At 32.3% G+C, this 27594-nt stretch overlaps 1 protein-coding gene across 1 annotated transcript in view; it reads right to left on the bottom strand.

Moving 5' to 3' along the window:
- Positions 1 to 6486: 6486 nt before the first annotated feature.
- Positions 6487 to 27594, bottom strand: part of LOC120349695 (anoctamin-8) — a 72883-nt gene continuing 51775 nt past the window's right edge. Inside the window, exons 16-18 of the mRNA XM_039420212.1 lie at positions 26256 to 26295; positions 12761 to 12956; positions 6487 to 9430 (exon numbers count right to left, since the gene is read on the bottom strand). Of these exons, the coding sequence (XP_039276146.1) occupies positions 9033 to 9430; positions 12761 to 12956; positions 26256 to 26295 (634 nt within the window). The 3' untranslated portion in view covers positions 6487 to 9032. The remainder of the gene's footprint in view (positions 9431 to 12760; positions 12957 to 26255; positions 26296 to 27594) is intronic.

Genomic DNA, 27594 nt, shown 5'->3' with positions numbered 1-27594 from the left:
AGGCCACAAAAAGCTGCACAATAATGTTAAATAAAAAAAGAGATTTTTACAGATATCCTACTGTTGCTCAGAGGTGACGATGTCATAAGAAAGAGAATATTAGATTAATAAATACTTTCAATTCGGTTACTCAAATCAAAACTAATTGTGAAATTTGTCTAAGCAAAAGAGTGGACTGTATAAAGGGGTGAATTTGTAGGTTATGAAATTTAGTAAAGTAATCAGAGACTAACAAAATCCACTTATAAATTTGAAAGGAGGAAAAATCCAATGTGCTTACATAATATGTATTGAATGAAAGCAAATTGGCATGTACAGCAAATGGTAACTCAGGATTGAGATTGAAATAAAATATACCAAATGAAAGGTTGAATATAATCACAAATTTAATTAAAATGTTTTTAAAACGAAACTACAAGCGGCCATGAATTCTCAACTGCGATACACAAGGCAGTGAGTTGCAGACATTAAAACAAAATGACAGCTGATAGAGATCAACATCATCAATTAACCTAAAAACAAAATAAATAAGTAACCTAAAAAGTGGAAAACGGTAAGTGAGATTAAACCAAAATAAGTTATTGAAAATCAAGCTGAGAATCGTATGTTGATCTTTCAACAAGATCACTCCAATCACTGACTCTCATGCCGGGTTGAACTGAATTATATTCGGTCAATTGAATCTGAGTATCTGAGAGTAGAATTCCAATGTTATTATTGGCAAGCCTCTCGTTTATATAAACTGGAGTAGTTTATTGGAGCAATAGCATTCCAGTAAATAGAGCCGCTCGAGTTTTGCCAATCCAAACTAAATTAGCCAATCAATAGCAGAGCAACATGGCCAAAAATAGCCGGGCCTTACTGTTAGCATTGGCAAACATTCAGATAAACTCTTCGATTCAATGAATATAGTTTGCAGGCTTTATGATTAGGAAGTTTAGCCACTTATAAAGCCATTATTAAAACATATAGTTTGAATGATTTCTTTCTGAGGACGTAATTAAATAAATTATGAATATTATTCCATTTATTCTAGAAGAATATGTAAAGGCGAATGACACTATACGAGGACCCACTGATACAAAGCACGCCATTTAAGGCTGCTTTAAAAAAACTTTCTACTGACTATACTTTTTTAAAGTTTTTACATTTGTATACTATCAAGCTATTAAAATGAAAATTTTTTCAGGAAAAAATTTTTCCTATCATTACTTATTCTTTTTGTATAAGTAATTATTCAAATATTACTTTTACTTATACTTTTTTACACTTTACAATTTACTTATATTTTTTGAGATATGAGCGTATAAAGTCCAAGTATTTGGGACAGATCATTTCAAATTCGGTAAGCGATAAATTCATGGAATTGTAAGGATATACAATCAACAATACCATGAAGAATTTATCCTTAGCGTTTTATAAGTTTATCTCTTACCGAATTTGAAATGATCTGTCCCTAAAATTTAAACTTTAGCGCTCATATCTCCAAAATAGTAATGATCGGAAAAAATTTCCTGATAAAACTTTTTCCTTTTGATAGCTTGATAGTTAGAAATAGAAAAACTTTGGAAAATATCACCAGTATAGAGTTTTTTAGCCTTGCACAGCCTCAAGCAATAATGACGATTAGAAATTAATGAATTTTAATACAATCATTCAAATAAATACAAAATATATGACTTATTAGTAGTTGGTAATAGTTATCCATACTGAATGAAAAGACAAGATATTACCCAATCACAGATTTATTGAAAAATCGAATTACTGGTTCCGGTTATTACACCATTATCAATCTCTGGTGAACTGGTGTAACAACCGAAACCGGTATCTCGAGTTCTTAATAAATCTGAGGTTGAACAATATCTATTTTTTTATTCAACAAAATATATGTTATACCTGTCGAAAAGTTGAGAACTTGGCTTGAATAAAGGAATTTTCAGTGTGAGGTATATAAACAGAAAGTTTTGGGAGAAGAGAAAAACTACAACCCAGAAGATAAAAACTACAGAAAAATATACTTAAAGTTTGTAATAATCGTGCTTCACACTCAACTAGAAAATTATCCATTGATCTTGGGTAATTACTAGAAGCTTTTAGAAATGCATTAAAATGTACAAACAATGTGATCAATTTTCCGTGTTATTCAAGAATAGAATAAATATATTTCAATTATTGGTCTTTGTAAGGTTTACAAAATAATTTATTTTGTATTAAGTGTCGTAGATTACTCATCAATCATAATTTTCGAGCAATTTCTGGGCAAATAAAGTGAGCCAAAAAGATTACTGTACAGTATTTATATTCAACAGATGTAGCACAATAATCGTCAACTAACAATGTAACAAGAGAAAATATTTACATGATACAACTATAACAATATGTTGTTCAACGATATGAACACTAATTCTCTTGAGATTCTAAACAACCTTTCTTGTTTAATTAATTATGTAAGAGCAATTGTTGAACTTAAGCTTACTAAAATTAGGCTACTAATAATACTACATTGGCGTGGTCTCTATCATTTAAGAGTTTGATATTCTATGAGGTAAGATCACAAAAATATCTTTGAATTTTAACATTCTAGAAAACTTACATTATTGATCGTATGTGATAACTCTAGATGCAGCCTATAAGTTAAACTAGATATCAGCGTTTTCAAGTTGGAAAAAAGTTATACAGTAAGTCCAAATAATCTTATATATTCCATTATTATAAACAAACTTGAAAAAACCAATATCTATTACAGTTTTCTCGATAATGAAGCTTATAAAATAATTCAGATTTCTGTTATTATTTTTAAGCGAGCTTTACAGTTTTCTAGTTTTCTCAATAATGCCGATTATAAAATAATTCAGATTCCTGGTAAAATTAAAGAGACCTCTCCGAACTCGGAAATATGGTGTCAATCAATCGTTAAACTGAATTTTAATTTTCAAGATATTCAGGCTGTCCTGTTTGAACAGTGTGTAGGTTAAAAATTGTTTAAAAAAATGACCATTAATTGATCATTTGATATAATACTTGAAACAGCATCTCATCTAGTATATTTTATCCACCCTTCACGTCAATCGTAGCAATATATATCCACAACAAGAGTGAGTTATATCGATCTCATTATTAAAACAACGATAATCAAATCCTTAATATTACCATAATTTATTCATAGTTTTTACCATTACAATTATATTATGCACCATCTCATTACAATACTCAACTTCATGAACGATATTTAAACCTTCACAAATTATCAATATCCTACCAATAGTCCAGTGATTAAGTTAGTACCGTATATTATTTATTCTAAAATAAAATAAAATTCATTTCACGTTGAAGCTTTGTTGGATGGTTTAAAAGTGAATTTCATGAATAGTACCATATTCACAGTCATATAAATGAAACATGAATATATTGGACCACAATATTCTTAAATTAGAATTTCACATTGCGATAAGCAAAATCCAGTTGAGTTTCCATCACAGGTTTGATAGAAACGACAGTTCAGTCTCATCAAGTTCCAAAATGTATGCAAATCTCAATATACAGTACATTTCAGGAGGGTGTAAATACACAGTATCACAAAATAAAGCAAAAATACTGGATAGGATGTAAAAGAATTATTGAAGTATGGAATGAAAAAGCATTACTGAACACATTACAACTTCAAAATATTACTGAAATTAATTAATCTAAATTGAAAGAAAGCCTTTTTCCCACAACATTTATTAAAATGTACTCTACTCTTGATTCTATTCATTATTTTTAAAACTAAAGAACTTACTCTATTTGATACGTCTTTTAATATGGAATGGAATATTGTTTCATTACCTTGTTACAGCATACTTATCAAAATAATGCCAATAATAATTATTATTGCGCGCATTATTTACAAATAAATAAATCGCGTTTCGCACCTAGCAAAGCTCATTCTACATATCAAGTGCAGAATCTTCTTTGAAAAACCAACTACCAAGATAAGTCTGACTATTTATAAAAAAATTAGTGACTGCGTCATTAAAGAAGTTTCATTATGTTAGTAAATGCTCAGATATCACCGTCCTGGATAATATTTTAATAGGCCTAAAGAGTAACATTATAATTTTGGAATTGATTTTTGCAGGAGATGACTACTTGAATATAAAATATATTCCAGTTTTTAGTTGACGCCAACAATGTATTGATTATTTATTTCCAAAATAGTATGGATTTGACAAGATCTTTTGATTTTTTCATATTTTATTTCCATTAGTAAGAAGATCTAATTAGTTTTCTAAGTATTTTTATGTATATTTACTTGAATGTTCCAAGTTTCAATCGGAATTACTCTACAGGCATCCATTATTATCAGTTGAATAGCTACAAAAGCAACAGATTTTGGTGAAAAAGTACGTACTAGACGAACTCTATAGAGTGCTAATACTACAAGGATTCACAGTATCAACATAAGCTGTAAAGAAACATTATTCTGAGGTTGTACTAAACAGATTTTTCAAATATTTTGAACCTGCACTGATAACAAGCACAGTGATATTGCCGGCAGTAAATTTATTTTAAATCTCATGAATCTCTCATTCTAAAGCTATTGTTAACAGTAAGTTTCATATATGTTTTCCAGAGCAATAAAAATTATGTGCTCTTACGGTTATGTGATATGAAATATTATGTGGTACGGTTGATATCAAACAAAACCAGTATTGAGAATAACTTGGTTCTTAAGAATCCTATTTTCATGAGAGATGGTTTTCAAACTATTTTTAGATGTTAAGGAGGTGAAGGGTATATATGCCTTTTCAAATCCGAAGTTATTCGGAATTATTTCTGAATTATTGTTGGAAATAAAGTATATCATTTTCCTGAAATAGGGCATGTTGAATATCCAGTAATTACATGAAGAAATGACTACTTCAATGATTTATATCAATTGACAACACTAAAGAAATTATTTGTTCAATCTTCTCCAGACGATTTTTCCAAGTGATATTTACGAGAATTTCGTAGAGAAACAGTCTTGGGTTGAGCTTATTGTTCTTCCAATCATTTCTATTATTTTTGTTGAATTGTGAGAATAGATGAATAGCTGAATATTTTTTTCACCATACAACATACCTCATAATTCAGTGGCACCTTGAAAGATCGTCACCTCATTAATTTCAAGTTGATTTCTAGAGCAATTCATTCTTCCATAGCTACTTTTATAGCATTTAGCATGTGTATGTGTTATCGGAGAGGTTTTTAAGGCTGTTTTGCCTATCAGTGCACACTATGCTTTACTGGTGTAGCCACAAATGGCACTCATCCAAGAAACTAAGCACGCTACTTGTACAGCAGCTCGTGTTGATTCTCGTGACAACATACAATATTAAAGAATTACGAGTGTGTCGGACTACACTAGTTTTAGAATTCCGATCGTACTATACTATACCATAGAGAAAACAATCAATAGCTATTCTCTTACTATACAGATCATTCGGAGGAGACGATAAGCCGTCGGTCCCGACTACCTAAAAGGTAGTCGTCATCTCTCATCTCATTCATTACCCACGCACAAGCCTAAGAGCGTATGTGGGCATCAACCTCAGTATTATTATTATTATTATCTCTAACTATACCGATCGTAGGACGGTCATTACGTTGAACTTGCTCATTACTTGAGAGCATGTGTAAGTGATAGGGAGACTCTTATCAATTCTATACTTGGATCTATGTAAGGAGCGACATGCATCAAAGGGATTTACCCTGCTGCTTATAGCTGTGAAATCGTGTCGACTGTTACATCAAATGACGTTTGCGATATTACTTTGGTCAATATGAAAAGCGACTTGCATTAAAGGAATTTAAACCTAGCAGCTTATAACTACAAAATCGTATCGAATATTACACCAACAGTAGCCTACTCCACAGGGACATTTATGATGTACATTGAGGTTACTTGAGAGAATGTCTATGTGATTGGTCTCTAATACTATACTTTAGACGTTGTAAGACATTGCAGATGCGTTGACTCGCCTCTACAGTGATATTCACTTAAGGTGGGCCGTCCACTGGAACCGATTTCGTCCGAACTAGCATCGGCCGAAAACTACCGAACTCGTCTGACCGATCCCCAACAAAGAAAGAAATAGATGCTCGTCCATTGCAACAGGTTCATACGGCCGTGCACGGCCGTCTCCGACCGATCAATTTTTCGATCCGAATTGAATGGGATTTTTCGGCTCTATCCGGCCGAACTAGCTAGTCGAGCTGAGACAACAACTAGTGCTCCTAACCTACAATTGTTCCACAGTCTTGTTTGTTTTTGTTTTTTGAAGTTGATCTATTTTATAAAGTTGATAAGTTTGGTTCAAGAGCATGTTCCATTGTGGGATATGCTAGACAAAAAATATCATCGTCGTGATGTTCAAAGGAATCTGTGGACAGAGATTGCTGAACAAATAGTATCTGAAGGTAAGAGCATGTTCCATTGTGGGATATGCGAGACAAAATATATCATCAATATGCTTTCCATTAAACCAAAGGTCATAGTTCAAAGTGAATCTCACAATTATAGGTGACTTAGAGCCAGTTTCTCGAACAAGTTTTAAATCTAATGGACCATCAAAAGTATAGGTTTAGTGGCTCATAAGATTTAATAAGTCTCCTAGACACCGGGACTTAGCTTGCTGCGTGATCTAACTTGTGTCTTGCTTCTTATTATAACGAACTTACTATGTTCCGGTGCAGCACGGTGCTTACGAGAATGGGAGCACACTGTTGCCGTTTTTATGCTGTTTTCATCAAAATTTCCTACGCTCTTTTTTCGCTCTTTCTCTCACGCAATTAGCTCACATTCTTTCTGACTGTAAGCAGGGGCGCCATTTAGGGGGGGGCCTAGGCCCTTCCAAGGATCAGATAAATAATGAAAATGCGGGTCTATCTACACGAATCCTTAGAATCTCATACTGATTACAACTTTTTTTGAACAGCAGTAGTATAATTCCTTCTACAGTATCAACAATGTAGCAAAATTGCCTTGAATGTATGGATACGGGTACGGAGTAGTAAAGAATATATTTTTCTCTGTGGTATAGTTGAAGCTTAAATATAGAATAGGTACAATTAAATAGTGACCAGGGCACAATAAAATGACCAGGGCACAATAAATGAGTGATCGCATAAATTTCAACGTGAGAATGAACAAGTTGCAAGATGTCACAGTGAAAGCAAAAGAAAGGGAACAAACAATCAGACAATCAAAAATGTATGTACAGAGTTGGTGAGAATTATGGGAACAGCTTAATGTTTCTTTAGCTTTCTAACTGAAAGTTATTTTCCAATTAGAATATGATCCCAATGAAATTGTCATTGTAAAAAAAAATTATCTGTTTCCATGATTTTTAAGAAATCTGTTTCAGTGTATTCCTTCTTTAGAGCTTTAGAGCTCTGAAGGCCTATATTCTGATGAATATTTAATGATTCAATAACTAATAATGTATTTTTTGTATTGATACTTCAACCACATTTGTATAAAACTGGAAAATGAAGCATATAATAACATCTTCGAATGTAACAGTTATGGGGAAAAACCCAGAACCCTCTATCTTTTGGGGGTATTCCTTCCCCCCTCATAACTCTTGGTTTTTGCCCCCCCCCCTAGCAGTTTGGTGAAATGGCGCCACACTTACAAATGACTGTAAGTCACACTTACGCGACTCAGGTCGAGAAGAGACTCGCCTCTAATCGAGAGCATGTGTTTTCAAATGGTGACAGTCGCGGAGACTAGAGTCGACTGTTCTGAGTGTGGTCATTTGGAAACACATGCTCTCGACTAAAGTCGATTCTCTTTTCGACCCGATTCGCTTAAGTGTGAGTTAAGATAACAGTGTTGCAATTCAAGTTTTGCACAGACTATAGTAGTGCGTGTGTGATGAACTTGCGCATTACTTGAGAGTAATCATGAACCTTAAATCTGGATCAGAACACCCATATTTCTCCCTACTTACGTGTAAGTGACTAGGATTGCACTTCCTAATTCCTATCTATGGTTGATCTATGCTATACTTGAGTCGCTGTAAGAAGCGACACGCATCTAGAGGTGTGTACAAACTTGAGCGTCACGAGCACGTGCTTTTCAATTTTTATCAAATGATGCTAAGATTATTATATCTGTATCTTAACGTTTCTGTACAGATACAGATATAATCAGCTGATAGAACGCGAAATGCGCATGTTAGTGGTGCAAAAGTCTGTACACAGCTTAATACATTTAGGTGGGCCGTCCACTGGAACCGATTTCGTCCGAACTAGCATCGGCCGAAAACTACCGAACTCGTCCGAACGATCCCCCAACAAAGAAAGCTATAGATGCTCGTCCATTGCAACAGGTTCATACATACGTCCGTGCACGGACGTCTCCGGCCGATCAAGTTTTCGATCCGAATTAAATGGGATTTTCCGGCTCTACACGGCCGAAGTCGAGCTGAGACAACATCATCCTAACCTCAAAATTGTTTCACAGTTTTGTCTGTTTTTTGAACTTGTTCTGTTTTATAAATCTTTTTTAAAAGTATCTAATTATGATTTTGGTATTATTTATGCTTAATTTTCATTTTATTATTTTATACTTTTGATTATAAAATTATGTATTTTCTTTTATTATGTTTTGAATATGTATTTATTGTATGGCAAATGAATGATTTGATTTTTTTATTATATTTGTGAGTAAACACACACAAAAGAATGACTTTCCCTACGAACTAGGTTGGGACTTCACTTTCTAGCAACCAGCCAACTACTGAACTAGACTGACGAAGACGGTTCCAATGGACGACCGTGTTCGGCCGAATTAACAGCCTGCAGATTCGTCCGATCCAGGCCTAACAGATCGGTTGAATACGGTTCCAGTGGACGGTTACCCTTGAGCCCGGCTTCTAGGACTCTTATTAAATCTGATGAACCATTAAACCTATATATTTAATGATCCATTAGACTTAATAAGTGACTTTGAAACCGGACCTTACCTTTTTGCTTGATCAAACTAGTGTAACTAGGGTTGAGGACTAGTTGTTGGACGACGATTCTCCAGCGCGTCTTAACTGCTTGTTGATATCCTCGACAGAGATGAGCTTCTCGATGGGAATGCAGGAGAGCTCCCCGCCAACATGCAGATCGGGCGGTCGCATCGGCGACGGCTTCTCCTTGACAGGCTTGGCTGGCGTCTCCTTGTCGGCAGCGGCACTGGACGCGGCGGCATTCGCGCGACGCTCCTTCAGTTTGAGCGAGAAAAAGGCTACGCTGCGCGCGCGCTTGATCAGCGCCTGTTTGACGCGCGACTTCTTGGCGGCTGCAGCCGCTGCTGAGTCGGGCGACGTAGAGTCGCTCAGCGAGCAGTCGCTGACGCCGCTCTTTGAAATTGCGCTGTCGTCGCCAACAGATGCTGGTGTCCGAGAAGACGAACCTGTTAACACAAAATACAATTATTTTGATTGGTATGAAAGTTTTTGGAAAAAATATTATGTTTTTATTGTGACTTACTAGACACTAAATAATTAATAATACGCACAAAAAAACAAACAAAACCTACTCTAGAACATGGTACGCCATAGTGGAGTAGGTCAATTTCCACACAAAAACTAAACAAGTAGAGGACACAATATAAGAATTCTATTGTATGTAATTGTAATTTATCTATTATTTTGTGTAATTGATGTTGTAGTTTTAGTTTTTTTTTGGAAATAAACATTTTATTTATTTATTGTTCAACATTTCTGGGACATCAACGTTTCCAATATCTAATACAATCTTTGTCATAATTTCATTATATGGGAGGAGATAATCAGGGAAGAAAGGATTGGATCATTTGCTAGCACTAGAAATATAAATTCATGGAACCACAAAGTGTGGCTACTTCTTCAGTTTGAAAATTTACAATCTCGTTTTCAAATGCTTACTCCGTATGTGTCGAAGGTATTGTTGATTTAATTCTAAATCTATCATTTATTGAGTCTAGATTGTATTTAAATGCTCTAAAATTTAGACTAGAGTATAAAAATCTAATTGAATGGAAGTACAGGGTTGGGCAGGGAGGTATGAATGATTTGAAATAAGAGTCAGACATTCATTAAAAAAGACACTAAAAATTTATTTTTTTAGTGTGTATCTTGGATGTTGCCATTATATGAATTAAAAATGAAAAAATTAAAACATTTATTATGTACGAAAAATAACATCTGTTAAAGGCTGTCCATTTTTGTCCATATACTCCTGTAGACGTTGTGAGAAGTTGTCCATACTCCTCTGAAGCATTGCACGTGGTACCGCTCGAGTTTCTTGTGTTATTGTTTCACTCAGGGCTTCAAGGGTTCGTGATTTGTTCATGTATACACGTGCTTTTAGGTAGCCCCATAAAACTAATTTTCGCCACACTGCACAGAAAGCAGCTGTTTTCCAGTCCCTACGTAGATCTGAAAGACATTGTTTGCAGACGATTCTCGTCTGACGTCAGAACAGGTTTCTTTCCGGCCTAGGCCGGAAAGAGTACCCTTTCCAGCCGCTAACATGAAACTAAGAAAAGTGATCAAAAAACATCCGATCAAAAAACTTTTCATTATTCAATAATTAAAACATTTATAATAATATCATCTTATTGTCATTTGAAAGAATAAAAAAGTATAAACTCAACCTCCCACATAATTGAACATCATCTTTTAGGTTATTTAGACAAATCAGAATAAAAAATAAAAAAACTTGGACAATTTCCTGATATTCAGATTACCAGATTACCTCAGATTTGCTAGAGCTATCACCTTCCACTTCTGCTTTCGGAAGTGCTTAGTAAACAACTATTCTCATATATATATATATATATATATATATATATATATATATAATATATATATATATATATATATATATAGTGACGGTTCGACCGTTTTCTCGAAAAAAGTAAGGGCCAATATAGTGTATTTCGCACCTAGAGCAGAAAATGAGATTTTTCCGGCTCGAAATCGGTTTTCAAGAAAAGATTGAGAGCCGGAAAAACATTTTTGCACACACAAAAATAAACAATATATATATATATATATATATATATATATATATATATATTGTTTATTTTTGTGTGTGGCGAAAAATATCGTTCGCACCACGGGCAAAAATGTTTTGTGAGCTCGTTCGTTAGGACTGTGAGTAAAAGTCCGGCTGTTCTGGTGAAGGGGATGGATTTTGTTCTTGTTTTATAATACAGTTTTCCTGTCACAGTTCGGGCAGTTTAAAGAGAATTGTATTATTAGATAGCAAGGGATCTGAACCCACTTCATTAGATCAGTTTTTTTATTTTTCATTAATAATTAACGTCGCGTTCAACCAGTGGATGCCAAATTGGGGGCCATTATCAAAAAGGTAGGTGACTACTGAGTCATTGTTTTAAATTTTTCCATAACCACAACAAATTTAATCTTCACTAGCCGCCAAGCGAGTAGCCCTTGAAATATTCATCTGTTTATTGTTATTTCATAATTTCTAATTATAATTCTAATTTTTGTACTAATAATTTATTGTTTTGTTTTAATTATCAAAACCAGTACGATCATTTCTTGTATTTCATTTCCCCTCCATTACATAATTGGTACATTACATATATTGTTTATTTTTGTGTGTGGCGAAAAATATCGTTCGCACCACGGGCAAAAATGTTTTTCCGGCTCTCAATCTTTTCTTGAAAACCGATTTCGAGCTGGAAAAATCTCATTTTCTGCTCTAGGTGCGAAATATACTATATTGGCCCTTACTTTTTTCGAGAAAACGGTCGAACCGTCACTGTCAATACGGATCGTTACTTAACGATGCTGCGTGATTTATTTCTGTCAAATTGAGAAGACGACGTATCAATGTCAATAATGTATGATTTCAACAAGATGGGGCGACATGCCATACATCGAGAGCAGCTATAGAATTTCTAAGGCAGACCTTCCCTGGACGCCTCATTTTGTTCCGTGGAGATATGGAATGGACTCCTCGTTCACCGGACTTGTCACCTTGCGACCATTTTTCATGGGGCTACGTAAAAGCACGTGTATACATAAACAAACCACGAACCCTTGAAGCCCTGAGTATAACAATAATACAAGAAATTCGAGCGGTACTAGCTTCAGAGGAGTACGGAAAGCTTCTCACAACGTCTACAGGAGTGTATGGACAAAAATGGACAGCCTTTAACAGATGTTATTTTTGTACATAATGTTTCAATTTTTTCCTCTTTAATTTATATAATGGCAACATAACTCACTAAAAAAAATTTAATTTCGTTTAAAACCCTGTATATTCTAAAAAAACATTTATTGATAAATTTTGCCAATTGAGATTGAAACCAGATAGAAATACTTATAATAACTTGGAAAACAACTTTAAACAGTTTGATATTAGTAAGATTACTTAATGAAAAAAGCGCTGAATGATAACAGATGAGTAAATATTACTAAAAATAAATAAAATAGGTGTAAGGGTAACTAAGAGTAAAATTTACTCACTAGTTTTTAGTTTTATTTCTGTAAATTGTTTTCTAAAACATATTTAACTCCTTTATAGATGCTGTCTCAAGCACAACTCTTGGGGGGAGCCTTAGCCTTGGTAGGGGGTAACCAGATATTCCATGATAAAAATATTTGCAAGTTCCATGAGTTGTGAGTAAATTTTACCCTTCTAGAAGTAAACCTGCTTTTGTATTCTCAATCATTCTATATCGATGTAATTATATCATTAATGAATGAAAAATGGCGGCGATAATTACCGGCCCGTTGCGAGTCGGCGCCGAACGGAAACCGCGACTGTAGCCAGGGAGGCGCCGAGCGGAGGAGGTCGGAGTCGGAGGCCGAGGCCAGGTCCTTCTGCTGCGTGACTATGCAGTCGGTGCTGCGGTGGACTGCACTGCTGCCCATGTCCGGCTCACTTGTCTTGCGGGCCCCGTCCGAGTTCAGCCGTCGCACCTGCAATTGTGCACACACTGCAGCTCTCTGCCGTACCGTGCACACACACACAAACACTAAATACGCCAGCCAACAACCACTACATACACAACGCAAAGCAACAATACAACATTCAGTAACACATCTACGTTCTAGAAATATTGTATTCTTCGTTATTCAAGGATGTATACCAGCCGCGACCCCATCACCATCATAAGTGTGTTGATTCAAAATAATTGATCCCGATTGGTGCAACCTTAGACCAGTTATAGAATAGACACGCCCCATACTGAAAGTCGATGAAGCCAACATCTGCAGCCATATCGCCCCATCGGGACTAGTCCAGTCAATATAGACATAAAAAAGGGGGTGTGCTTGCAATTTATATTGTAGTTCTGATTTTTTAATATATTATTTGGGTACATAAGAGCAGTCCAGAAACAATTTCTTCATGCAAAATTTAAACTAGGAAATACTGAAATGAAGTGCATCTAGCGGGTGATTCTCATAGAACATGATCTCATGAACTCATGTTATTGTGCGAAATATCAATGTTAAGACAATGTAGTTGGTGATGATGGTTGAAGTTGAAAATTAGGTGTTTTCACAATACAAGGAGCATTGTTATCAGGTGTACCTGAAAATCTATTCGAGATAGAGCGCTTTCCCTGATCTCAGATTGAAGAGCACAAAAATACGCCCAGAGGGATTTTGAATTATACATCTGAATGTTAAAAATCAAAATTGATTTTTCCTTCAAATTTCACTCATTTTTGAAAAATCATAACTCAGTACTCATTGGAGACAGAGTGTTCCGAATGATCTCATTCTATTCAGAATTTCATGATCTAAAAAAAAGGCTAGAGCAAATTTTTCTGTCCGATTACGATATTTGGCAGAAATAGCTGAAAACTCGAAAACGAGCCGAAAATACGAGGTTTTTGGGCCACTCTGTATCTAACTAGCACAAGGAAATTTTGCAAGAAGAAATTGGTTCTGAACTTCTCTTATGTACCCAAATAATAAATAAAAAAATCAGAACTACAATAAATTGCATGCACCAATGTATATAGTGACTGGACTAGACGTCAACATCGTATAGAAAACTTTTCTGTAGAGTTTGTTTACATTGTTTTCCATGGCACATTGTGTCTACTTCAGATGGAGGAAATTATTGAAGAACTAAAATTATATAAGAACTTATAATAATATAATTATTATTATATAACTATATATTATATAATGCTGACGTCACGATGGGGCGATATGGCTGTAGATGTTGGTTGGCTTCATCGACTTTCAGTATAAATATACAATGGGCGTGTCTATTCTATAACTGGTCTAAAGGTGCAATCTACTGTATAATAAAGTTCGAACTAGATGCTAAATATACGATGTAGCCTACAATATAGTACCTGCTTATAACATCCTCCCACACAACTGTAATAAACAAGTTATAGGCACTGCGGGCTGGAGCCTATTGTATGATAAAATATGAACTAATAATACAAATATTCATCTGGTTATTATAATAGGAAAATATAAAACTATTAGCTTGTATTCTATCATATGCAACAAGGCCCTGATGTTATAGTAGGTACTATATTGTACAATAATATTGAGCTTTTAGTTCTTGTCTAACTGTAGGCTACTATAATCACATATTTAAATTATTTTTAGGAATGTTAGGTCCGACCCATATGCACAATCTAATAGTAATAGTAATTTCTCTGATTGTCAATGAATTGCATCCAGAGAAGTTTATTTACAAATGCATGTACATGATAAATAATACACATACAAAACTTGCTAATAACAAACTTAGTCCTAATTATGATACCTCACTTTGTGTTGAGGTGATCATAATATTCATAATAACATAACATAAGATTGATCAAGTGTTCGTTTAAAGCGGTTCGTTTAACACAGTATAAAACAGTCCCCCCAGTGAACCTATATTAGCGTTAAACGTAGATTTGCATATAGCCCTTAAATCGTGCAGAAGAAATCTAGTGTTTCTAATGCTGGGATGGATGCACTTAACGAAATCAATTTCAATCCGAAATCAGCTTAAAAAGTATCAGCTTTTCAAAGTAGTTGTTCCAGGTTGGTGTAACCCATTATAACTGCAGCCTCCTATAATGAGCACGTTTTCAAATTCTTGATAACTCTGTTTAACAAGCGCAGTATTAGTTTGAAAATATTATAGTTTGGTGAGTTGATTATTGAATGGAAGTTCACTAATATTGAACTAAACTGATATTCACGTCTGATGAAATAGGATGCACTATAAAGAATAGGCATTTTCTTTGCTGAGCTTCCAGAGGCATGGATGGAATTTTTCTCTCAGGCTTGTTTAAGGTATTGAAAGTCATAATAATTATGATGAAAGATGAATCGACCTGAAGTTTTAAGTTGGTTCAAACAAGCTGTAAGTGATTCTGAAGCTCATAACTTTTAGCTCAAGCTCATGACTTTCAATGAAGCTGGTCTCTATCAGCCACCCTTCTAATGGAAAAACAAAGAGCACGATGCAAATCCAATTTAAGCTATTATATAAAGTTGTAATCCACATCGTGACTGACAAAAGTACCATAAAAATAGTGGGCTAACTCCAGTTTTGTTGTAACATTAAATAAATTCAGTCACATTGTATTGCATGTGAAAGGTGTTATTCAACACAATCTGACAAAGTCGTTGTTTGGTCGACTGTAAAGTCTCTTAAATATGATTAATATTCAGTGGCACATATTAATTTTTAAAACTGGAATTTATTAATATGAAACTGGGTTCACTGTATAATTAACAAAGAAATAACGTTTCAAAGAAAAACTATCGAGTATTAGTGGCATCCTTAGACCAGAGAATTAGAAACGCCCCATACTGAAAGTCAATGAAGCCAACATCTACTGCCATATCGTCCCATCGTGACGTCAGCATCGTATAAAAAACTTTTCTGTAGAGTTTGTTTACATTGTTTTCCATAGCAGATTGTGTCTATTTCAGATGGAAGTAAATTATTGAAGAACTAGAATTATATAATTGGCAACTTATAATTATATATTAGGAATTGAAATTATATAATTATTTTAAAAGAACTTGCTGCTGGCGATCTATTTTAAATTTGTAGTTTAACTCTAGTTTCAGTTTGTAGGGTTGCTTGTCTTGAATTTTTTGACAAATGAATTGAACAAAATACATTAGTATGAATATAGGTAATCATAAAGCATGAATATTTTGTACAGCATGTAAGATGTCTGTTAATAGTTCAAACAGATAATTAGTAGTTTGTTTTCAAAATTGTATGATAATAAACTATTAGTAAAGGTCTCTTTTTGTTCTCTTAGCACATTCTTAAAATATCACAGTTTCAGGTCTCAGCATAGAAAGATAAGATCTATCTAATTTACAAACTACAGAAAAGCTTTCTATACGATGCTGACGTCAAGATGGGGCGATATGGCAGTAGATGTTGGCTTCATCGACTTTCAGAATGAAGATACAATGGGGCGTGTCATTTCTATAACTGGTCTAAGGTGGCATCAGTAGGAGTAGAAGCATCAATGCTTCAATATTTTAGCTATCTTTATGTCAATATATCAACAAAATCTACTTGACCCCGTGGTGATTAAAATGATAGTGGCAGAGGCGGAATGCTTCAAGATTGCTACGGGAATCTAATCATAATTTCTACATGCTTTTATATTCTAACTCTTTCAAACAGAATTATATCTTGAAAACAATAGCAATTCAACAATAGTTACTATTCTTCATTACAACAACTGGATAAAATGTACAAATATACTCAATGAGTTACAAGAAATGTGACTGAATTTTCTCATGCTTCTCAGAAATTTAGGATCGTATTTACAAATTATTCTTTACAATGAACTCAAGGCAAGTCCAGTTTGGTTGCCTATCAAACAAATACGGTACTAAAACGTTCAGATTTGTTCCTTTTATTGGTTTGACTTGCCTCAAGTTTGTTTTCAAGTGCCTGTATCTTTGATAAGTCAGGCCCTTTGATTCCAAAAAAGAGAAATATTTACAAAATGCTTTGCCCTTTAATGATTTTACAAGATTCCAACAAATGCAGATAATTATATTACTATTATATACAAAATAATACGGACCACTGAATTGCCACTTTCTAATTCAGTTAGATATATCTAGAGATTTTTCATTCAATTCCATTCAAAAACATTTGAATGCGTAAGAGACTTGTTTCAATTCTGAAACTAAGTTCGTTAAAATATATTATGACGAGTGCAAAACTATTTAAAATTCGCAAATACACAAACAGCATTTGATTTTTTTGTGTTCAATAAAAGCTTCTAGGAATGTTTTACTCTCCTACAATATTCTGAGAGATTACTACTGCTAGATACGTGCTAAAATGTAATTTCTACAGAGGTTCAATGCCACACTACTCTATTACTTCAAAATAAAATTACAAATCATTCAGAACATCATCAAGTGCATCAGCCAAAACATACAGCAGCCTATAACACATTTTGACAGTATATACATGTACTATTCCGAGAAAAGCTAAATCTGTTTACCAATCATAAATAGAATTTTCTGGAAACTTGGAATATAAAATTGGAGATTTTCAAGACAAATTTGATATTGTTATTGAGATCAAATTTGGGAAGTTCATTGTGAGATTTTTGTATGGAAATAATTTGATTTTTAGTTATTGTTAATATGAGTGAATCCATCAAAATGTAACTCAGTTCGGTAAAAAGCAAATAGTTTTGTGCAGAGGCGAATACGCTTACAAGCATCCTTTCACAGTTGAAGTGCAATTTGTATAGCAAAGAAACATATAGGTTAACGAGTATTGAGATAAAATTCTCAACTAGAAAATGACTGAAGATCTTTTATGAGTTTGTTGTTAAAAATAGGAAGATGAATTGCAACAGTAACAAATTTTAATCTTTGTTTCTAGTTTTCCAAACATTAAAAATAAGGTCAAGTTTGAATCAATTTGATTTTTATTGGTATGCAGAGCTCCATAACTAACATTTTGGACTTCATATACTGGTGAAGTTTGTGGATTGGACGCTATCAAATAGGGTGTTAATCTATCTCTTTTCTGTATAGGGCTACTTTTTATAGAAATAGAAAGAAAAATAAAAATCTCAGTACCCTTTATGAATTATTTAATCACAACATGTTTCGGACATTGATGCCATTGACTTCATATCACTTGGAAATGGCATCAATGTCCGAAACATTTTGTGATTAAATAATTCATAAATGGTGTTAATCTAATATGGATTAATTTTTGAAAACTGTCTGCATTTCGTTTAAAAGAGTTTTCATGCTTTCAACATTTATCTTCTTCATTTAATAAAATACAAATTATGGCACAAGGATAAATTCCAGTGTTTTTTTTTCATAGAATCTATTGGATATTTATATTCCTCAACTCAACAATTGAATAATATTATAGGAACCAGAAAAGCATTTTATTTGATTAATCAAACTTAAAAATTGAGCCCCAGTAACAAATTAAAATTTAATTTATTTATATAGTCTTCGACAGGCATTTCATTTAAATTAGTACCTACTAAAAGCAGAGTTGAGAGAAAAAATATAAGGATTATAGTCATTACAATAAAAAAGTAAAAAAATTGTTTAAAATCTGGATCAAATTTGATGGAAGCATGAAGTAACTTGAAGCTGCTTGTTTTGAGATTTTCTGTCAATTCTATCCTATTATATTAAACGAGCAGTTTCTGTATTTTTATATCTGCTTACTTATCTGGTTATTCATGTTCAACGGATCTCGAGAACGGCTCTAACGATTTTCACTAAATTTGGAACATAGTAGGTTTATGATATAAAAATTCGATTGCACTAGGTGTCATCCTTGGGAAAACTCGCTTTACGACTTTAAAAGGATAATTCATCCTTGGCTGAAACAGCTGTGGATAGTAAAAAAGTGAGTAAGCGAGTGAGTATGTGAAAAATCAAAATATCGCATCCCCGAAATTCATAAGATGACATATAGCCAGCTGTGAAATATAAACACGATCATTTTAGATAATTATTGTGTTTTGTTTATCAATAAATAAAAATAACGAGTGAAGCTCGGTGCCCCGATATTAGCTATCTAATCTAAAAACTAATAGGCTGATTTAATGAGCAATATCAGGGGCTATCACCGAGCTTCGATCGTTATTTTTATTTATTGATAAACAGAACACAATTCTCTAAAATGATCGTGTTTATATTTCACAGCTGGCTATAAGTCATCTTATGAATTTCGGGGATGCGATATTTTGATTTTTCACATACTCACTTTTTTACTATCTATTGTAATATTACATTTTTCTTCTCACATTTGAATCGAATCTTCAATTCGAGATCTATGGAACTTTATAGTAAATGTCAGAGTTATCAATAGACGGACAAATTTTTTGACGGAGAATTTATTATCGTAAATGTTTGTTGCATTGTTCCATGGTGTCACTGAGGCAGGGTTAACAAATTACTAAATAAATCGTTTATTTAAATCGAGATATATATAAAAATTTAAAATAACATTTTCAAAATAAAGTTTTATTGAGAATAGATGTAGAATGTGAATTCTAAACTTATAAGTTATAATTTTTTTTGATGACGTGTCTGTGGAGATCGATATTGAACAGGGCGTTGTTTTCGTGACTGGCAACTTATGTTTTTTCCTGTTCAGCCCTTCTTCTGAAAACATGGCTGGCTGTTGCTTGTGTAATTTTGTGCTCTGAATTATTGTCTGTTTAAGTGAATTTATTAATGTTTTAAATTGAGTTTTATATAAATTTTTGTGCATAATTTGCTGTTTGTATAGTCAAGCCAATAGCCACTATGTTTCAACTGTAAACTAGATAAGTATTTTAGTTCGTAGTTACTTGAAATAATTAGTCTTAAGATATTTTCTCTTTCTGTATTTTGTGTATTTTCATCTGAAGATTATAAGTTAATTTGCTCTGAAAACTGGATTTCTCATTCATAGGCAATAGATCCATTCACAGTTTATCAAGAATCTATTTTATTGGAGCCGACAACTGTCCTTGGTTTGATAGGTGTTAAATGCTATTCCAACCGTTTAAGGAAAAATTGGTAGCACGGCAAATGTTACCCCTGTGGTGGGACAGAATTACAAAATAAATATGTCCCAAATGGTACACTATGAAATCCCTGGTTATAAAAATTATTAGTAGGATAGATATCTTGATAGGTTGTGAATGGTATACTGCTGAATGGGAAGTCGGTTCAAGAGAGATCAAGTCCTAATGAATATATTATCTGTGCAGACCAGCAAAAATGGCATACAATATGAAAAATATTAAAATTGATGATGAGTTAATAGCTGCCTTAACACAACTGTTTGATAAGCAAGATGCTAAGTTAGACCAAATGTTCAAAAATCAAAATGCTAGATTTAATGAGTTAAATGCTAGATTTGATGAGCAAAATGCTAAGTTAGACCAAATGTTTAAAAATCAAAATGCTAGGTTTGATGATATGAAGCAAGAATGTACTAGCATTAGACTAGAGCAGGTTAGTATAAACCTTCTATTGAAAAATGCAAATGAAACATTGAAAGATAGTCATGAAGATGAAAACAAATTGAAGCATGATAATAGTAGTGTTAAGATACAAGATCAACTCATTCAAGTTTCTGACAATGTAGGCCTAGTTACTGTTGTTGAAAAAGTCAACCCTAATGAGATAGTAAAATTTAGTAAAGAAGTAGGTAGGGAGTTGTCTTCACTGAAAGTCAACTATCATGAAAGTAATATTGCTACATTGAAGGTTAGGAAAACTATAAGTAAAGTGAATGATTACATGAGACAGGTTTCTGTGGAGGTTAGGAATAATGTCAACAAAATGAATGTTGCTTTGAGTCAAGTTGATGAGTTCAACTTTCAACTGAGAATTGAAAAGGTGTATGCTATGCATTCTCAAGTGAACATGACGAACTTTTGTAGGCAAAACTGCTTGGTTGAAACAAATGAACCCATGAATAATATCATGTTCTTGAAGAAAACAAAACGCAAAGTCTCCATTGATGTATTAGTATTCAAAGGTTGTTTCAAGTTGCTTATTTACAAGATGATGACAGTGAATCACATGATGAAAGGGTATTCCCCAACACACAATGATTAGGAATCCTGTGTCATGCCGGGATTCAGAATAGCAATGACCGTAAATACTACGTATGGTAAGAGTCCATAATTGTATCTTTTTTCTTTCCTGTAGCCTATTTTCTTGGCCCTTAATCTTTTCAATTTTCGATTCTTTCCTGTCTTTGTGTAAAATTCAGTAAATTTCTTCTATGATACATATCTTAACCAATCTTGTCCATAGTCATTTAAATTTGTATTTTTTCTGAAATAATATTAGAAGTTGAAATAGTAGCTTATTTTCCTAATCTTTAATTGTTGATAAAACTTAACTTTTCCAAAATCTATCCATTGTAGTGTAAATAATTGTTTGCTTGCGGTATATTTTTTCATCATGTATTACATATTTTAATCATGTCTATTTTTTTCAGGTATCATATTAGGTAATTAGGTTTTTCAGAGCAATTATGTCCCATGTTCTCATCTTTCATTGCATATTGTGCCATAAGCCATATGTAATTAGGTTATAGTTTTCTTCTGGGCTTTTAACCCATTTTGCATTTTATTTTTTCTTTGCTGTCCAATACTTTGGATTTTTGGTAGACAAGTAGGTGTGATTTTTTTTAGAGGTGTGGGCGTGAACCAAATACGGCTGGACTCGATTATCTGACCTACTTGTTTGCGATATAAAAACCTTATGACTGCAACAACAAATGTTTGTAAAACCTTTTGCATACTTTTGTTTTTGTGGTCCGATACTAGAGTCTGCTATCACATTGCCTTACAGACATCTAGGAACTTTCCACCCAGTCACAATAGTCAACACATTTTTTCCTTCACCAGTTGTTTTTGTGGGAGTGATAGCTCACAATTATAACAAATTAGAGTCATACTTGGAATTTACAAAATTCCATAGTAGTATATTTTATTAAATATACTTCCTCATGAAAGTTCAGTACTGACATGTAGGATAGGCTCTAATTAATCTTTCTCTTCTTTGTATTGTTTTAGGGAATTTATTTACCCAGTTTTCTTTTTCTCTTGTTTGTATTTTTTAGGGAACTTATTTACCCAGTATTTCATCTTGATCATCTTTGTATCATAATCTTGAAATGTTTATACTTATTATACAGTCTTTAAATTTTAAATTATTTAAAAAAAAATAATTGGTTTAATTTAAAACGTTGTGTTATATTATCAATTGAAATGAGTTAAAGGCTAAAATTTTTCTAAAGTGTTTTGTAATTGATATTTTTTTTTAAATTTTAAAACTGTTTGTTCTATAAATTTTGATATGATTGATTATCGTTTGAAATGGATGCTGGAGTGTATGTAGAATTTTTAGTGGGGTTTGTTGATTAGAATTTTGCTGGTATGTGATTGTTTTTTTTGAGATGGAAACCCATTATTGCCTAAAGAAGGAATAACAGAGGTTATGACTTAGAGAGGCAGTAATGAGATAATATTTTTTGTGTTGATTAATAATGTTGATTGCCATAGATGCAAAATAATGATTAATAATGTTGATTGCCATAGATGCAAAATGATGATTACTGATGAATATTGTTTGCCTTTGAAGCAAAATATTATTGATGTTTTGAATGGTTTTTTGTTTAATGTTTGATAGTAAAGTTTTGTCATGAAATGTAGTTTGTGTTTAGAACATTGAAAAGTCGAAATAAACTATAGTATCCAACAAACGATGATTAACAATATTAAATAATTTGCTTTTTATACAATTTTTGAACAAAATTAAAACTAAATAATTTTGAAACCCTGAATGATAAATCATAAATGTGAAATGAACATGCTATAAATGAAATGTTATATTAAATAATAATGAAATGCAGATATATTATGAAATGATTGTAAATAGAAGACCAATTGTCTGAAATTATTGAAATATGTATTGAAATTAAATTTTTTGTTGTGATAATCTGATGTTTTTTTACAATTTTGATAATGATACAGGGTGTTATGAAATTATATTTCTATTTTGAAGAATGGATTAAAATTTTGATATTTGAACAGTGAATAGATGAAAATGAATTTTTTTAAATTTATCATTGATATGTCCATATTTCACAATTTATGTATTGCTGACTGTATAATAAGATGTTAACAAATTTCAATTTCATAGATACTTAAAATAATTTTTATGTGTATTAGATTGTATTGATAGCCTAATCAAGTTTTTCTTTTTAGTTTATAAGCATTTTAAGACAACAGGTACAGCACAGACATTAACATTGAAATAGTTATCATGTGAATCTCGAAATCAGTAACAAGTGAACGCCATGAAGAGTGTTAAGAACATTTGGGTGATTTTCAAACTAGTGTGACATAACTACGCCAATATCTACGCTGCGGCCTACACCAATAAATACGCCAATGTCAACACCAATAACTACGCCAAAATCTACGCCGATGCCTGTGCTGATGCCAACGCGAATATCTATGCCGATGCCTGCGCCGAAGCCAATATCTGCGCCAATGCTGATGCCAAAATCTGTGCCAATGCTGATGCCTACACTAATACCTACAACAAAATCAACACTAATAACTACGCCAAAATGCCAAAATCTATGCCGATGCCTGTGCTGATATCAATGCCTACGCCAATGCCAAAATCTGCGCCAATGCTAATGCCAATGCCTGCGCCAATGCCAATGCCTGCGCCAATGCCAATATCAACGCCGATGCCAAAGCCGACACCAAAGCATACACCAATAGCAATGCCAATGCTTATTGCTGACTCTGTATCTCAAACTTCAACACTACTGCATTACCTGGAGGTAATTGCCATCCATGTTCACATTCACAACTTTGAATTCAGAAGAACAGTCACAGTATCATGAAAGAATTGATTCAAAAAATCCTCTCCTAAATTATTCCTGTATGCAGAACTCTAAACCTTGAAAGCTGAAAATATCAAAAAACCAAACCTTACCTAAATTAATCCTCACCTAAATTAATCCTGTATGCAGCGTCTATCTCTTTTCCAAAAAACGAATTACATTGTCATTTCAAGCCTGAAATGTACATTGTATAATTACAAATATGATACAAAATTTATGTGACTCTGTATTGAATTTGGAATGCAGCCGTCTACTACAAACATGAAGCAATGCTAACTGAGATGTCACCTGTATCGAGTTTGGAATGCAGCCGTCTACTACAAGCATGAAGCAATGCTAACTGAGATGTCAACTGTATCTAGTTTGGTATGCAGCAGTCGACTACAAGTATCAGCCCAACACTACGTGCATCCAGATCAGCCCAACACTTAACGTCATCACATTGGAGTCACACTTAACTGAAAATCATACTGAGTGCCTTAACGGACTGTTTTCCAAAATGTGCATCAATAAAATCAACCGCGTCAATAGTGAAAGAAATGAACATTTTTTGATTTATTGAAATTTTATGTGAAAATTAAATGTAACAATTCATCAATTCATTTAAAAAAAAAAATAATAATAATAATAAATTTTTCATTCAACATACTAAATTTTTTTTATGCAATAAAAATTAAATTTTCTATCTATTAAATTTATGTGCAATTTCAAAAAACTATTCTTTACATATTAAACTTTCTGTTGAGATATTTTTCTTTAAATTATAAAGCTAAATCAAAAGTAATATTGATATTCTATATTTTGAGATATTGTTTGGAAACATATAACAAACGCTATTGATGAATTTTTATAATAATTTTCAATTATTGGATGACATGTAATGTTTTTCTAGAAAAAATTGTTACTGTTCTCGAATTTAAATTCCAACAATTTTCATTAGGGTCAATGTAAATTTTTTTTCTTTAAATTTTCAAACCGTAAAATTTTTTTTATGTCAAGAGGCGGGTATTTGTAATATTACATTTTTCTTCTCACATTTGAATCGAATCTTCAATTCGAGATCTATGGAACTTTATAGTAAATGTCAGAGTTATCAATAGACGGACAAATTTTTTGACGGAGAATTTATTATCGTAAATGTTTGTTGCATTGTTCCATGGTGTCACTGAGGCAGGGTTAACAAATTACTAAATAAATCGTTTATTTAAATCGAGATATATATAAAAATTTAAAATAACATTTTCAAAATAAAGTTTTATTGAGAACAGATGTAGAATGTGAATTCTAAACTTATAAGTTATAATTTTTTTGATGACGTGTCTGTGGAGATCGATATTGAACAGGGCGTTGTTTTCGTGACTGGCAACTTATGTTTTTTTCCTGTTCTGGCCTTCTTCTGAAAACATGGCTGGCTGTTGCTTGTGTAATTTTGTGCTCTGAATTATTGTCTGTTTAAGTGAATTTATTAATGTTTTAAATTGAGTTTTATATAAATTTTTGTGCATAATTTGCTGTTTGTATAGTCAAGCCAATAGCCACTATGTTTCAACTGTAAACTAGATAAGTATTTTAGTTCGTAGTTACTTGAAATAATTAGTCTTAAGATATTTTCTCTTTCTGTATTTTGTGTAAATTCATCTGAAGATTATAAGTTAATTTGCTCTGAAAACTGGATTTCTCATTCATAGGCAATAGATCCATTCACAGTTTATCAAGAATCTATTTTATTGGAGCCGACAACTGTCCTTGGTTTGATAGGTGTTAAATGCTATTCCAACCGTTTAAGGAAAAATTGGTAGCACGGCACTATCTACAGCTGTCTCAGCCAAGGATGAATCATCCTTTTAATGTCGTCAGCGAGTTTTCCCAAGGATGAGACCTAGAGCAATCGAATCTTTATATTATCATAAACCTACTATGTTCCAAATTTCGTGAAAATCGTTAGAGCCGTTTTCGAGATCCGTTGAACATAAATAACCAGATATAAAAATAACTAGATATATATATATATATATATATATATATATATATATATATATATATATATTCAGAAATTGCTTGCTTAATATAATAGGATACTGCTTGAAAAATGAAACAGCGAATTTCTTATTGGAAACTCTTACTGCTATTGTTGAATTAATAAGTAGGCTACACTTGTTTTGAGATGATATTATAGATCATGATTCTTGCAGTCAAAAATTAAACGGGGATCTCAAAGGGATTAATCTTTTCCTGCAACAATATAAAAATAATGCAGTAAGAAGAAAATCTGTAGTCAAAATTTAAAAGGAAAATAATTAAAAGAATTATGATCGAAGGAATAATTTTGGAATGTGCAAAGTTACCCAGTCGACGCCTCCGTGTGGTCCAATAGTGAGGTGGTGGCTTAATTCAATTCAATTCAATTCAATTCAATTCAATTCAATTCAATTCAATTCAATTCAATTCAATTCAATTCAATTCAATTCAATTCAATTCAATTCAATTCAATTCAATTCAATTCAATTCAATTCAATTCAATTCAATTCAATTCAATTCAATTCAATTCAATTCAATTCAATTCAATTCAATTCAATTCAATTCAATTCAATTCAATTCAATTCAATTCAATTCAATTCAATTCAATTCAATTCAATTCAATTCAATTCAATTCAATTCAATTCAATTCAATTCAATTCAATTCAATTCAATTCAATTCAATTCAATTCAATTCAATTCAATTCAATTCAATTCAATTCAATTCAATTCAATTCAATTCAATTCAATTCAATTCAATTCAATTCAATTCAATTCAATTCAATTCAATTCAATTCAATTCAATTCAATTCAATTCAATTCAATTCAATTCAATTCAATTCAATTCAATTCAATTCAATTCAATTCAATTCAATTCAATTCAATTCAATTCAATTCAATTCAATTCAATTCAATTCAATTCAATTCAATTCAATTCAATTCAATTCAATTCAATTCAATTCAATTCAATTCAATTCAATTCAATTCAATTCAATTCAATTCAATTCAATTCAATTCAATTCAATTCAATTCAATTCAATTCAATTCAATTCAATTCAATTCAATTCAATTCAATTCAATTCAATTCAATTCAATTCAATTCAATTCAATTCAATTCAATTCAATTCAATTCAATTCAATTCAATTCAATTCAATTCAATTCAATTCAATTCAATTCAATTCAATTCAATTCAATTCAATTCAATTCAATTCAATTCAATTCAATTCAATTCAATTCAATTCAATTCAATTCAATTCAATTCAATTCAATTCAATTCAATTCAATTCAATTCAATTCAATTCAATTCAATTCAATTCAATTCAATTCAATTCAATTCAATTCAATTCAATTCAATTCAATTCAATTCAATTCAATTCAATTCAATTCAATTCAATTCAATTCAATTCAATTCAATTCAATTCAATTCAATTCAATTCAATTCAATTCAATTCAATTCAATTCAATTCAATTCAATTCAATTCAATTCAATTCAATTCAATTCAATTCAATTCAATTCAATTCAATTCAATTCAATTCAATTCAATTCAATTCAATTCAATTCAATTCAATTCAATTCAATTCAATTCAATTCAATTCAATTCAATTCAATTCAATTCAATTCAATTCAATTCAATTCAATTCAATTCAATTCAATTCAATTCAATTCA

This window comes from Nilaparvata lugens, chromosome 2 (assembly GCF_014356525.2).
Source record: "Nilaparvata lugens isolate BPH chromosome 2, ASM1435652v1, whole genome shotgun sequence".
NCBI classification, from domain to species: domain Eukaryota; kingdom Metazoa; phylum Arthropoda; class Insecta; order Hemiptera; family Delphacidae; genus Nilaparvata; species Nilaparvata lugens.
The sequence above is the reverse complement of the archived record's forward strand: the minus strand, read 5'-3'. Positions and strand labels throughout refer to the sequence as shown.